The sequence below is a fragment of the Pygoscelis adeliae genome, unplaced genomic scaffold (assembly GCF_000699105.1).
Source record: "Pygoscelis adeliae isolate BGI_AS28 unplaced genomic scaffold, ASM69910v1 Scaffold167, whole genome shotgun sequence".
Classification (NCBI taxonomy): domain Eukaryota; kingdom Metazoa; phylum Chordata; class Aves; order Sphenisciformes; family Spheniscidae; genus Pygoscelis; species Pygoscelis adeliae.
The window spans coordinates 1166876-1179722 of record NW_008825428.1 but is presented as its reverse complement, the minus strand read 5'-3'; the positions used below and the strand labels follow the sequence as shown (position 1 = coordinate 1179722).

The following is a 12847-nucleotide window of genomic DNA, read 5'->3' as shown; positions in this document are numbered from 1 at the left end:
CCTCTTGAACAAGGGCCTCTACTGCCGAGGAGACATTGCCATTTTTAGTTTCCCGTGGCTACAGGCTGCACTAGAGCTAAAGATACAGATGGTCTAGGACAAGTTAAGGAGAGCAAAGCTTGCTCGTGACTTGTATTGCTTATTTATTTTTATTGCCATTAGGCCAGAGAAGTTTAGTGCAATTGCTCCAGCAACAGGGAGTGATATGTGCTAAAAACCCCCAAAGGAATAGGAAAAGTGGTATCTGTAATTGTGGTAAACTCCAGAACACCTTCAGGACGGCTAAAGTCCTTCTAGGTAGTCAGGAACAAGATGTCTTCTTACATGGTATTGCCATTTCTGAATACAGTTGAATTAAGAAACGAGATGTCTGTTTAAGAGCATCAGTAAAAGCTCTCTTTTTTTTTTTGTGCTAGAACCAGATGATTGCAAAAGTCTCCTATGTTACAAAGAAAGCTTCTTCCCTTTTCCTCTCCTACAGAACTAATTTAATAATAACTAATTTAATAATAGTGGCAGGACAGTTTTGTAATCTGAATGTAAACACTCTGAAGCATCACCTGTGCTCAACAAGGGTTATAGTAGTTACACAAACACCAGCTTTAGCTGCAGGATGCCTTAGAGACAAGCCTGCTCCATAGAAAATGGGGAGAGAGGCATCTCCAAATACAGAGAGACAGCTCTGTAATATGGAGCACCTAGGTTGCCTCATACGCTTGACTTGCCTTCAGGAACGTCTGGATTCCTGTAATAATAGGGGCCCTAGCTTATGAATACTTCAGTCTGCAGCTACAGAATTTGATGCTACTTCAATTCAACAGTTTTGTTGGAATGGAAGAGAGAGGAGCTAGTTCTCTGTTGTGACACATTCTGAAAAACCAGACAAGACCTGTTCTAGCAGCTAATCCAAAAACAGCTAATATTGTTTAGTCATAAACAGTATTTTCAGAGGCCACTGTTGTCTATAAATGACATCTTTTGGTAGCTGTCCCCAAAGCTGCAAATAAATGTGGAACTTATCTCAAAGTTGAAGCATCTAAATAAGCACCGGTATGCAAGTATATGAAAGTAGAAAAGGGGGCAAAACCAACCGAAATAAATAGAGAACAGCAGGATAAGAAGTTTATAATTACACACAAAACCCACCACGCATGCTGAAGAGATAAACAACAAAAGTAAAGAGGAAGATTTAGAAAAGTTTCCATCTTGAGTGTTCAAAATCATCGATAATACATTAATGCTAATCACAGTTTGCATGCAGAAACTTTCTTAGTTTCTATCACTGCCAAAGAGGTTACGTTTCCCACACAGGTGACTGCAAAATCTCACAAGTGAGTGACAAATTAGAACACAGGAATCTTTTTGCAACATCACGTAGTATGATTTGTGGTGGTTATATAGACTAGGAAGGAAAAGAATTCAGAACCTACGACAAACATTTGGTGTGAAAAATTACAACTATAAAGGTCTGAATCCAAGCTCGTTGACAATGTCATGACATTTGCCTCACCACTAAATGAAACAATACTGTCACTGTTGTCATACCACGCCAAAGAACCTCCATTGTACCAGCAGCCTCTTTCTAGAGTGTGAATGGCAAAAGGAGGAAGGGTATAGGACAGAATCGTTAGCTCTGGTCTTGGCAAGCTGTGTCCCCACACAAACTGCCCTCTCTTGCCCTTTGCACGCTTATGGGACTGCAGGCGTTTAGGACAGCTGTGTTATGGCAATGTCTTCACATCGCACTACAAAAAGTCTGCTAGACATATCCTTAATGTTCAAATTCTGTTTAAGATTCCCAAATAAATTTTGTTCTGTCGGCTTGATTCTTCTGCCCAAATTTTGCCTGGCCCTACGCTCAATATTAATAGCTGATGAAGAAAAGAGCAAAAATCCTGGCAGAACGTAAGACACACGCTTGGCTATTAAAATACTTTAATAACAAGTCAGTAATGCAATTTTACCTACGCAGGAAAGAAAATGTAGTGTACTTAATGCATGAATTATGCATTATCTTCTGTTAACAAAAAAATTACAAGTCCTAAACCCACTCTAGGGGTGATAGCAAAGAAAAAAAAAAATCCTTACCTTAGTTGAACTTAAATGGTGTATTCTGTCACTAGAATAGCTTTGGGGTATCGGGGGATCAGGGTAGTCATCGACACTTTTTGATGCATTCTTTTTGATGACTTCTACATAGGAAACAGGGAAGATGCCTTGTCTGTTGGTTCCTGGTATTTTACCTTCATACCAGTTTTGATCAACTCGCTTAAGAAGAATTACTCTGTCTCCCTGAAATGCATTATGAAAATGAGTTATCAGCAGATACATTGTAAGTATCTAGGCCAGCATCAAAAAACTGTATCCTTACTCTTATTTCAAAAGAAAAACAAACCACTGAATAAATTCTATGAACTCGAATTCTTTAAAAAAAAAAAAAGTAAGAGGCAGAACTTTCCAGTGGATAAGAAGTACGTACTACTTACAACTAAGTACAGAATATCTGCAGTAATAAAGTTTCTCTACACCGGTAATATTCTAGTGTCTGACAAACCTCAGAAATTAAACATTTATTTTGCTCATGTGCAATAAAGCATAACCACCAGGATGTGCACAGAAAGATAAGAGAATGTTATAAAAAGCAGACTGTTATTAAATGAATTATTTGCAAGAGCAGGTGGTACATTCACAAAAATGTCTGTGAGCCTTTTTTTCCATATTTTTCTATTTTCTGGGTTTTTCTATTTCTTCTATATTAAAAACCTTACCATGATAATTGTGACAGCAACAAATAATTATTAAAAAACAGGGATGGATAATTGAAGTGAAAACTAGAAATTTAGGTGGGCAGTTAGCAGATGTTTGCATATGCTAATCTACCACAATACAGTTTACATGCACAACATATTTAAACTATTTGCAGGTAGCAGGGGAAGACTGCAAACCAATAAGCTATCATGTTAGTAGTTTCCTACCATTACATTGCTTTGTGCATAGCAAATATTGAATGCAGAGTGCACCAAAGTGTAGTATTTACCTATATATTAATTCTGTGTAGCAGTAGACACTATAATGGTATTTTGATAAAGATAGTTCTAAACTGTACCTTTCTAAGCGATAACTCCACATTTGTGTCTGCACTGAAATTATATTTGGCAATAGCTTCTCCAATCTCTCCAATCTGTGCAGGGGGAGGTGGCCTGGCAGGCTGTGCTTTTTCTGGGGGAGAAAGTTTCTAGGGAAAAAGAAAAACCACAGATTTTCATCATTCCCATGCAGTTTGTGGACCTATTGCTCAAACTAATTAAAGGAATTAAAACAGAGAACAAACCTCGACATAAGAAATAGGGAATATTCCAACTCTTCCATGGTGCTCACCCTCATACCAGTTTTGATCAATTTTCCTGAGGATATAGACAGTATCTCCTTTCTTAAAGGACAGCTCTCTGTAACAAATTTATTTAGACCAGATGTTTACAGTTTTACATGTAACTCCTCAACCTGCATAGTTTCTGAGATCTTTACAGTTTGGAACTGAAACAGAATGTAGCAACTAAACATTTAAAGAAAAAGTGTCACAGCTGTGGTACATTTACCAGTTGATTATACCATATAAAATGAAATGATTCACATTTATGAATCCCAGGTACTATCTGTGAGTTACACAGGCCTGTTTTACACTGTGATTTCAAGGAAGTTTGCTAGTTATTACCAGAGCACTTAGTATAGGGTCTGCATGCAAGTATGATGTCTTTTGGATCGCCTGTTTAGATGCTGCTTTTATGACAGGCATCCGAGGGGTATTTGGTGTTCTTTGTGAAATCAGTAGGGGAACCTATAGAATATATCCGATGTCTCTATGGCCTATTACTACCTTTTTTGCAGCAGCACAGCTTGGTGTGCTTCTGCTCTACGCATTTTTCTTTCAAGACATCTGTTCAGAAGCATGAAGAACACAGGATTATGTTCTCACCATTTCTGATACTCAGGGCATGCGATATACTTAATGTTGGATACCAAAAAAGGGAATTATCCACATCATTGAGAACATCATCTGGAGTTCTTTGCTGTATCATCCATTTTGTTTTTCAAGAGTTAATCTGCTGTTCTGATAATTCAAGTTGTGAGTTTTCTACCAGACGCAGCTAATGTAATTCTAGTGGCAAAGTTTGGCCGTATCTAAAGATCGTTTAAATGCCCTGGATCATCAGAACATTTAATATAGGCACCCTACTTTGACTCTCTCATATCCTAGAACAGTGTTTCCTGATTTTGTTTTTCTTCTGGACCACTGTGGTTTGTTTTGGTATGGGACATGTCACATCCTGCAGAGAGCCTATGTATGTTAAGGCAGACAGGAAGATGCTGAAGCATTATACAGAATTTTGATAAGCACACTATCTACATCAGTATTTTAAGCACTGTATCTTGTGTAACCTAAATACGATTCACAACAAATGAAGAGCGTTCGGTGGGTGACCCTCGGGACCCATGCTCTAGAAGGCTGAAGCTGCACAACCATTCATGTGTTCAAACAAATACAATGGAGAATATAATAATTTAAGACATTTTTATTACAGAATAACTTCTCACACAGTTTACTAATGCAGAGACTACTGTGACAGCAAGCAGGGTCCTCTGCTTCCATGACATTTGCTGTTGAAACTGGCTAGAACAGCAGTTAGCTGCCACAAGTGCTAGAACGAGTTTTCTTGAATTATGAATTCTTAAATGAACAAAAGTCTAGTACTTACTTAGAAGTCTGAGCTTTAAAGTCATACACAGCTCTAGCTGGCAGTTTCTGAAAAGTAGGCAAAGTGATTAATACATTCAGGTAGTATTACTATATGGTGAACGTGTTTCAGCTTTTAAAAAGGTGACCAAGATCGAAAAAGAAAAGGACGTGTGCCTTACAGTGGTTCTTGCAGTAATAGGCAATTAAATACACAGCTTCCTTTTTTTAAGGCAGTTAGGTGTTTGGGACTTAGTATTTTAAAAATAGAAATAGTAGCTAAATTTTAATACAGACTGCGTTGCAATATTATGTTTAAGAGAACTACAAAAGTAAAAAAAAAAAAGTTAACTAAATGCCAGTGTGACTTGTAGGCAACTAGATCTCTAGGTACAATGGGAATTCACATGCTTAATACTCTCTAATACTTTAGATGCCTCTTCTGTTGAACTTGTTATCTTTAGGCTAATTTCAACTGCGAACACTGTATCACATTTTATATAAAGGAAAAATTACTCTGACAGCTGGAAAAGGTTGGGAATATTTTAAATTTTCTATCATCACATTCATAGTTTTAAGAAAGTCTGAGAAATGCAGGACTGGAAGTGATCTCCTAAGTCATCTGTGCAGCTCTCTTGCTATCACAGGCAATCACATCATATCATTCCTTTCATATATTTATCAAGTTTTATCACCAAGTATCTGTAAGGTCAATATTGTTTCAAAAATAAAACTGTAAAACAACCCTACCTCTCCTCACCTGTGAGTTTGACGCTTATACTTTCACTATTTTCAAAGCCGTGCTGAAAACACGAACTGTGATCCGACCCAAGAGCCTCACTCATCTAGTGTCTGCCTCTGATGGATACCCAACACGAGATACTTCAGAGGAAGGTGCAAGAAGTGGTTAGCAGTATTATGTGAGAATATTTGGTAAAGTGATTTAGCCTTTCTCTGCAAGTACTTGCGCAGATGAGATTGCTACATTTTTAAAAATCTCTCTCTAGGATATACTAGTGACTAGAATGAGCTGATTACGTTATTTCTGAGAGATACTATTTGTAATGATGTAAGGGTGCAGATCTTTTTATAAGAGGAATAAAAAGGGACGCTTGTAAGTTTTGCATTTTACCTTTCTTCCAGGCCAGATGTGCTCGACTGGGTTCTCCCTTCTTGTCATCTAAAGGCTAGCAAATTTAGCATACCTAAAGCATTTTCTTTGCTATAATAAAAAAGTCCCCAAAGTTATTACAGGGATTCTGTCAACTTGCATTTTATGATACTAATACAATTTTCCATTACAGGTCTCCTTCAAATAAGATAGCCTAAATGTAAAAGCATTTTCCTGTTTCCTGCTGTTGTTAAAAATAATCTTTTAGATGGGAGGGGATATTCATGTCATCAACTGTAGCTAAGCCCTTTTCACTCTTCCCTGATTTTGGTACAGCTGGTGCTGTAACTACTAAAGCAAATAATGGAAGAAGGGGGATAATATTAAAAGAACAGTGGAGCTGATTAAATACAAAATACTTTGAAATGTACAAAACATACTGGAAATAGAGAAGCCTTTCTTCTTTCATCTTTTTAAATTACAGCAATCTTAAGAATGGCTTGTAGTATAAGTATTTTACGTATTTTCAAATTGAAAGATGACTTTCAATGTGACAAAATTCTTTAAAAGGAACACACAATATGGCTTCCAGAACTTTTTTAACCTTTATTTTGTAATGAGCAGTCTTTTTTTGAAATCAGACTCTTAATCGAATTGCAGCAATACAACCATGTCAGTGGGGTGTAAGTGGATCTAAATTCAGATCCTGTAACCAGTTCTAACCTGTACCACTGTTTAACAAGGTAGATGGCCCAGAACAAAAACATAAATATTAGCAATTAAAATACAGTACTCTCTCATGCTGCCATTATTTTGTGCAATATTTTAATAAAAATCAATGGAAGAAGTTAACAATCTATGGTCTGCAGATGTTGGTTAATATAAATGTACTTACTTCATGTTTGAATAAAATCCCTGAAGCCTGTTTGGAGAGCATTCATAGTTCTAGATCTAGAAATATTCTTAAAATACTGAATGATATACTCCATGTTTTTGTGTATACTTTTCAGTGATACTTTGTGTTACTTTAAAGGTTGTGTGCCTGCTTCCATTTCCTCTTCCAAAGCATTGATATAAGCAATCAGTATATAATTACAGTCACCAACTGTTACAGAAATTAGAGATTGCTCTTAGGATAAGTGGTTTTGTCTAACACACTAACAGCAGTGGTTTTGCTTTTTCTAAACAAAAATAATGGTGAAATACTGATGTTCTTTGTATCAGTTTTGAAACTACTGAGGCGGTTTCTTTGTGTAATGCTCCGGTTCTCAAAAGAGTCTTTCCCCAGTCACATCTGCTATTCTTCTCTGTCCCAAACACCCACTCCGGTCAACTTTGACGGAGCCTATCAATGACTAGTAAACTTATGTCCATATCTATTTAAACATAAATTGAAGATACAGCTTATCTTACAAAGCTTGATATTCTTTTAATTTCTTGAAATACCTATTTCCTTAATGAAAAAGAAGGATGCTGTCCCATCTGATGATATGATAAGTAACTGTTCCTTTGGTCTGTATCATTACAGTGTCTTAAAACCAACACAAATCTTGTCTCGGATATGTTACCAATTTTCCATATGGATATTGCTGCATTATCTATTGTTGTTTCACTACCTCTTTGTCTGTAGTTCCTCTTCTTTCTCTTGGAGTACATCGTCCCACATCAGTGAAAGCAGAAGAATAGCTTCCAGGAGACTCCTGGTCTACTGAAAACAGAAATTATGTGAAACTATGGTAAATTAAACAAAACCATTCAAATCTGTGATGCTGCTTGGTTTCATTTAGGGGGGTGAAGAGATATTGAAATCTATTATTTTACCTTTACTAGAAAGAAAAGCACATGATATGATGGCTAAAGTGCACCTTTAAAGAAAAAAAAGATACTGACTCTCAAGCAAAGGCTGTCCCTCTGATCCACAGCAGAAGAATATTTTATAGAGCATTGAGAGAGCAAAATTATGCCTTACTGTACGAAGGGATGCACCCCTACTGGACCAAGTGGAAGACATGACAGCAGTATCAGGACTTCATCGGGTTGCAAGGAACTGTTTCGGAATGCCAACAATATCAACACATAATTACGTGCACAAAACGTGATTAAGGCATGCTTCAATGAGAAAATAGCGAAGAAAACTTGGTTCCTCCTAAGTGATCTAAGATGCATTTCTACTTTACCAGGGGCACTTGTTAGGCAGCACAAGGGAATTTAAAAGCATGTTATTTCATAAAAACAACTCTATTTTAAGAGATAGAGTACAAATCATTACTCACCAATCTATGTGGCAGATTTTCTCTAAAGCACAGTTTGGTATCAATGTTTATTATAGGATGGTATATATATAGGATGGTGAATACATCTTGTCATGTTTTAATAAAAAATAAAATCAAAATCTTACACTCTTTATAGCTCTGCAAGTTGCCAATGTGAAACGAAAATATAACGGAATTATTTCAGACCAGAGCATGAAATGAACTGCCTCTTGACTTCTGAGATTTACTGTTTTAGTCTCCCACTGCCACAGTGATACCTGCTAGTGGAGACATATCACTGATTGTCTTCCTTTGACTTCATTCACACAATCTGTTCTTACCAAGCCCATACATTTCTAAAGTTCTAAAGTGGAAAAAAAGGAACTGAAAGCATCTTATCCATTATGTTGGGGTCTTACAGAAGAAAGATGTAAATGGTCTCCATTGGGCTGTTGGCTAAGCCACAAAAACTTGAGGCTATTGTTAAAAACAGTGGAGGCAAAAAATGAGATAATTGTATTATTTATGTCATTGGCTGCAAGCACGTCCTCACCAAAAAGTATATCACAGTCCCAGTTCTGGACAGCTTTCTTGATATGGCATGTGTCTGTGAATGAGGATCTATGCTCACTGCATAAACCTAAAGATATAATGCCTCCAAACACTTCTATTAATTTTTTCTTTAAACCCTAGCAGAAAGAGAAGGACATGGGAGGGAAGGAGAGAAAACGCAGCAACTTTAGGAAGAACAATTTCCTTTATTTCTATACAGCTCCTTCTGCAGTCAATATTGGTAGTTTTCAGTGGTTTTTGCTATGACCTTGGGGTCCCCGTGTGGATGGTGGCTGTAAGAGACACGCACAGATCCAACAAAACATGAAACTTCATTAGAAGTAGAGCTCAGCCATGACTGCTGCTGCTGAAAGTCAATGGAATATTCTGCTGTACTCATTCTCCATCCTACTTTAGGGATATTAGTGTTGACAGAGTGTACCACTTTCCTCATGCCAGGCTCCTTCATAGCTGCAGAAGCTATTAGGAATCCATGTTTACTCTGCACTGTGGATTTCCTTCTTTTCAAGGACTGGAAAATTCTCATTTCGCAACTGTGATATGTGACCAGTGCAATTTCCAACTTCAGTCTCATGGTGTAGTACTGCCTGCCAGGATTAATCATGATCAGGCCTCAAGTATGACTAATTCAATTCTGAACTGCATTTTATAGCTGTATAGTATATTTTATAGTATTTTGTGAATAGACAGAAAATTTATCTATCCGCATCTCCTATGTAAAAATGACATCCTACATTAAGAATTTTGTGGGATGAAAGCTTCTTACAGACAACAATATGTTCTCAATATGTCTTTTAACTAGTTTAGAGGAGATGGTGACAACTTCAATTCTGATTTCTCTTGAAATACATATTTAGTAGTGTGGTACTTGCAAAAGTTACAGAAAAAGATGTGAGATTAAAGATAAGTAAGATGGGCCTGATCAAATATTGCATAATTGATACAGTAAAGACATTCTCTCTTACACCCATTTGTGCTTTCAAGAATAGCTTTGTAATGTCATTAAATTCTCAAAGATGCTCTGTCACAGCGGACTGTATGTCCAGAAGCAGAATTCTTTAGCACAGAAATGCTACCATTTAAAAAGAGAAATAAATGACAGACTTGCCAAAGACATTAATCTAAATCATCTGGGATACCCCTTTGTGCACTCCGCCTATGAATCTAGTTTGTTTCTTTTAATATTGCAAGGTTAAACTTTAAAAACATTTTAAGCTCAAGCAATTTTTTTGAGAAAAAAAGAGCAGCAGAGCAATGAACAACTCAAAATAGTAACTTTAAAACCAGATTACTGTCAAGACAGACTTTTTAAAAAGTTATACTCATTCTGACAGTTTCATTCAAGTTTTGATTATTGAGAATTTCCCTGCTAAGAGGACAGGAATTTCTCAAAACTTCATAGATACATTAAAATTCTAGGAGAAGAACTAGTTTTGCTGCCACAGAAATTGGGAATTGTATTGTTTGAACAGTGGAAATGGAAACTCCCTAAAATGACCTTAGGGTCTATTCACAAAAAGTAATATAAAGCAGCGGAATTAGTGTATTTTCATAAGAAAACCGAATCAACTTTCTGTGATATGGGCAGAATTAACAGCATTTTTATCACTTACATGTAACAAAACTACACAGTACAACATGTTTTAGATGCAGATTTTTTTTTTTAAATAATAAAGGAAGGGCCATCTGCATATTGTTTTCTGTTCGACCAGCATCTTATGATGCATGCATTCACTTTCTGTAAGGTCTTTTTCTTGGGGAAAAAACCCACATTGCTTAATTTAATAACGCCATTGTAATTTATAGCACTAATAATCTATTAGTTGAAATTCACCGTTACTCCAGTTATCCAGATTACTGTATTTTGTGAATAGACAGAAAATTTATCTATCCTCATCACCTATGTAAAAATGACATCCTACATTAAGAATTTTGTGGGATGAAAGCTTCTTACAGACGACACAAATAAAAATAGAATGAGAAAGGGTGGGAAGTACAGGGAGTAAGGTTGGATAAGTATATCACAAGGATAGAGGAAGAAAGTTAATCCACCTTGGAAACACAGTGCACTATCATTGTTGTTAGTTGCGTCCATGTCTGGAAAAGAGGCACTAAGAGGTAATCTTCCACAATCATTCTGGTACAATGGGCAATGGATAGCACCATCTTGAGGCAGTGGATGAAAAGGCTGGTGCATGGGACTCTTTTTCAGAGCTTTAAGAGATGAATTCCTTTCTGGAATGTCTGGAAGCAGCTCAGTAATAAGTCTGTGTAATATACTATTGTCGGGCAAGCTTCCCCTTCTTTTTTCAGCTTTAATTTGGTCGCAGATGTCTTTAAGTGCAGAATCTAGTGCTTCAAATACCGATGACTTGCATTTTTTCTTTTCAGTTTGTTTTTTAGGAGCTGCACTTTTTTTCCTCCGAAAAGGCACTGGACTGACTAGGAATGCTATCTTAGAGAGGCCAGATTCTGCTTCCTGTCTCCTTGGATCTTCAGTGGTTTCTTGTTTAGCCCTTTCATGTTTCAGCATGGTGGTGAAGCGGGTGTAGGATGCTGGGCATCGGCCTTTGCAGGAGCTGATGAGGTGCCTGTGGTGGTGGTGGTGGTGGTGGTGGTGGTGATGGCCTGATCCATAAAAGCTTTCAGATGATGTGAAGGAAAAGTGGTCAAAGTCACTTTCGCTACAGAAGGATGAACCCTCTATCTGGATAAAGTCACTGAGGTCGGAAACCATTCCATCTTGATCACTGTCTGAAAAATCCATATGCGATCGTTGTGGCTCATCACTGGTCACTTCAATATGAATTGGCACCAGGGTTTTAGACTTGTAGCTCCGTTGTACCTGAGAGGGATGTCTGCCTTGATTTTCTTCTTCCAGCAAGGATTCGATAGAAAATCGCCTCTTTGGACATAAGCCATTTTTAGGAGGCGCTAGTGTAACAGTTGACAACATTTCATCACCTAGGTTCGGCATTGATTTTGACTTCTGAATTAATTTTTCAAATTCAGATATTCTGGTTGGCACCATGTCTCTGGGCACCTCTTCAGTAGAAGACTCCCTCCAGCCTTGAAGAATACCTTTGTGCTGTTCTTTTTCATACTGCAGTATTCTGGACTTCACAGAACAAATAACCTCAGAATTCATCAAGTCCTTGCGATTGATGCGGTGCATCTTTTTGTACATTTTTAGGAAACCTGGGGCATCATGTGCAGATCTGTGACGAACTCTTGACCTGCTACTACCACGGCCCTCAGGAACATACGGGGAGGCCCAGTTCATTGAGCAAACTTCTTTGGAGTCCTCCTCACATAACAGAGAGCCCATGCTTTCAGACTTGGCCTGTGCATCGGGAAAGCTATCGCGATCATCTGTTAACAGGTCATCACAGCTACGAGATTTTCTCTTTGGAGAAGCAGTTTCTTCTGTGCTGCTCCAGACTTCTGCATTTTGACGAGTCATTTGCCAGCCATTCTTGTAGCTGATTGCCCTTCTTGCATCGTTTGGAACAGCTAAATGTTGTCTGTAAGTGCTACAGTAATCTAATTCATTTGAGGTGTTGTGGTTGTGCACTGAATAACTTAAAAGGGATGGATATACTTTGCTAATATCCCCACCTTTATAATCCACAGAGCAGCATGGTAAAAAAGAGACATTGCCAGAAATTAAAAGATTCAGAAAGTTAGAATTAACATCAGTATTAGAAAGACTAGAAAAGAGACAGCAATTAATGCATCTATCAGCTTAGGTCAGTACATAGGTTCTACAGCCTGGGGCAGCAGAGCTAATAATTAAGTCATTTTCCAGCTGTAAAAATGTACTCATGATAATTTGAACATCAAAAAGAATTCCTTACGAATTATGGAGATGTTACCCCCTCCACAACCCCCCCACCAAAACAATGTAAGAAAACAAGGATTAATATTGATTTTGAAGCAGGTCAACAGACAATAAAAGCTGCAAAGGATTTAAAGAGGAAGCCAAACGACAAATCTAGACCTCCATCAAATATTGACTTTTCCACCTGTGCATTCTGAAAGAAGCTGTTCAGAATTTTTGAGCTGGATAATGCTCAGAGAGTTCACAGCAACTGCATATTCTAAGATAATTAAGATAAAGATAAATCTTTATATAAGATCAAATGGGAAATTTCTCCCAGTTGTTCATAGGTAGCCCAC

At 37.4% G+C, this 12847-nt stretch overlaps 1 protein-coding gene across 2 annotated transcripts in view; it reads right to left on the bottom strand.

Moving 5' to 3' along the window:
• The window catches only part of SORBS2 (sorbin and SH3 domain containing 2), a 147081-nt gene that overhangs the window by 15660 nt on the left and 118574 nt on the right, over positions 1-12847 (bottom strand). Inside the window, exons 7-14 of one of the 2 annotated variants that reach the window (XM_009330660.1) lie at positions 10730-12286; positions 10154-10166; positions 7818-7834; positions 7460-7551; positions 4755-4801; positions 3332-3446; positions 3107-3235; positions 2089-2292 (exon numbers count right to left, since the gene is read on the bottom strand). In XM_009330660.1, the coding sequence (XP_009328935.1) occupies positions 2089-2292; positions 3107-3235; positions 3332-3446; positions 4755-4801; positions 7460-7551; positions 7818-7834; positions 10154-10166; positions 10730-12286 (2174 nt within the window). The remainder of the gene's footprint in view (positions 1-2088; positions 2293-3106; positions 3236-3331; positions 3447-4754; positions 4802-7459; positions 7552-7817; positions 7835-10153; positions 10167-10729; positions 12287-12847) is intronic. The other variant, XM_009330659.1, reaches the window with a different exon arrangement.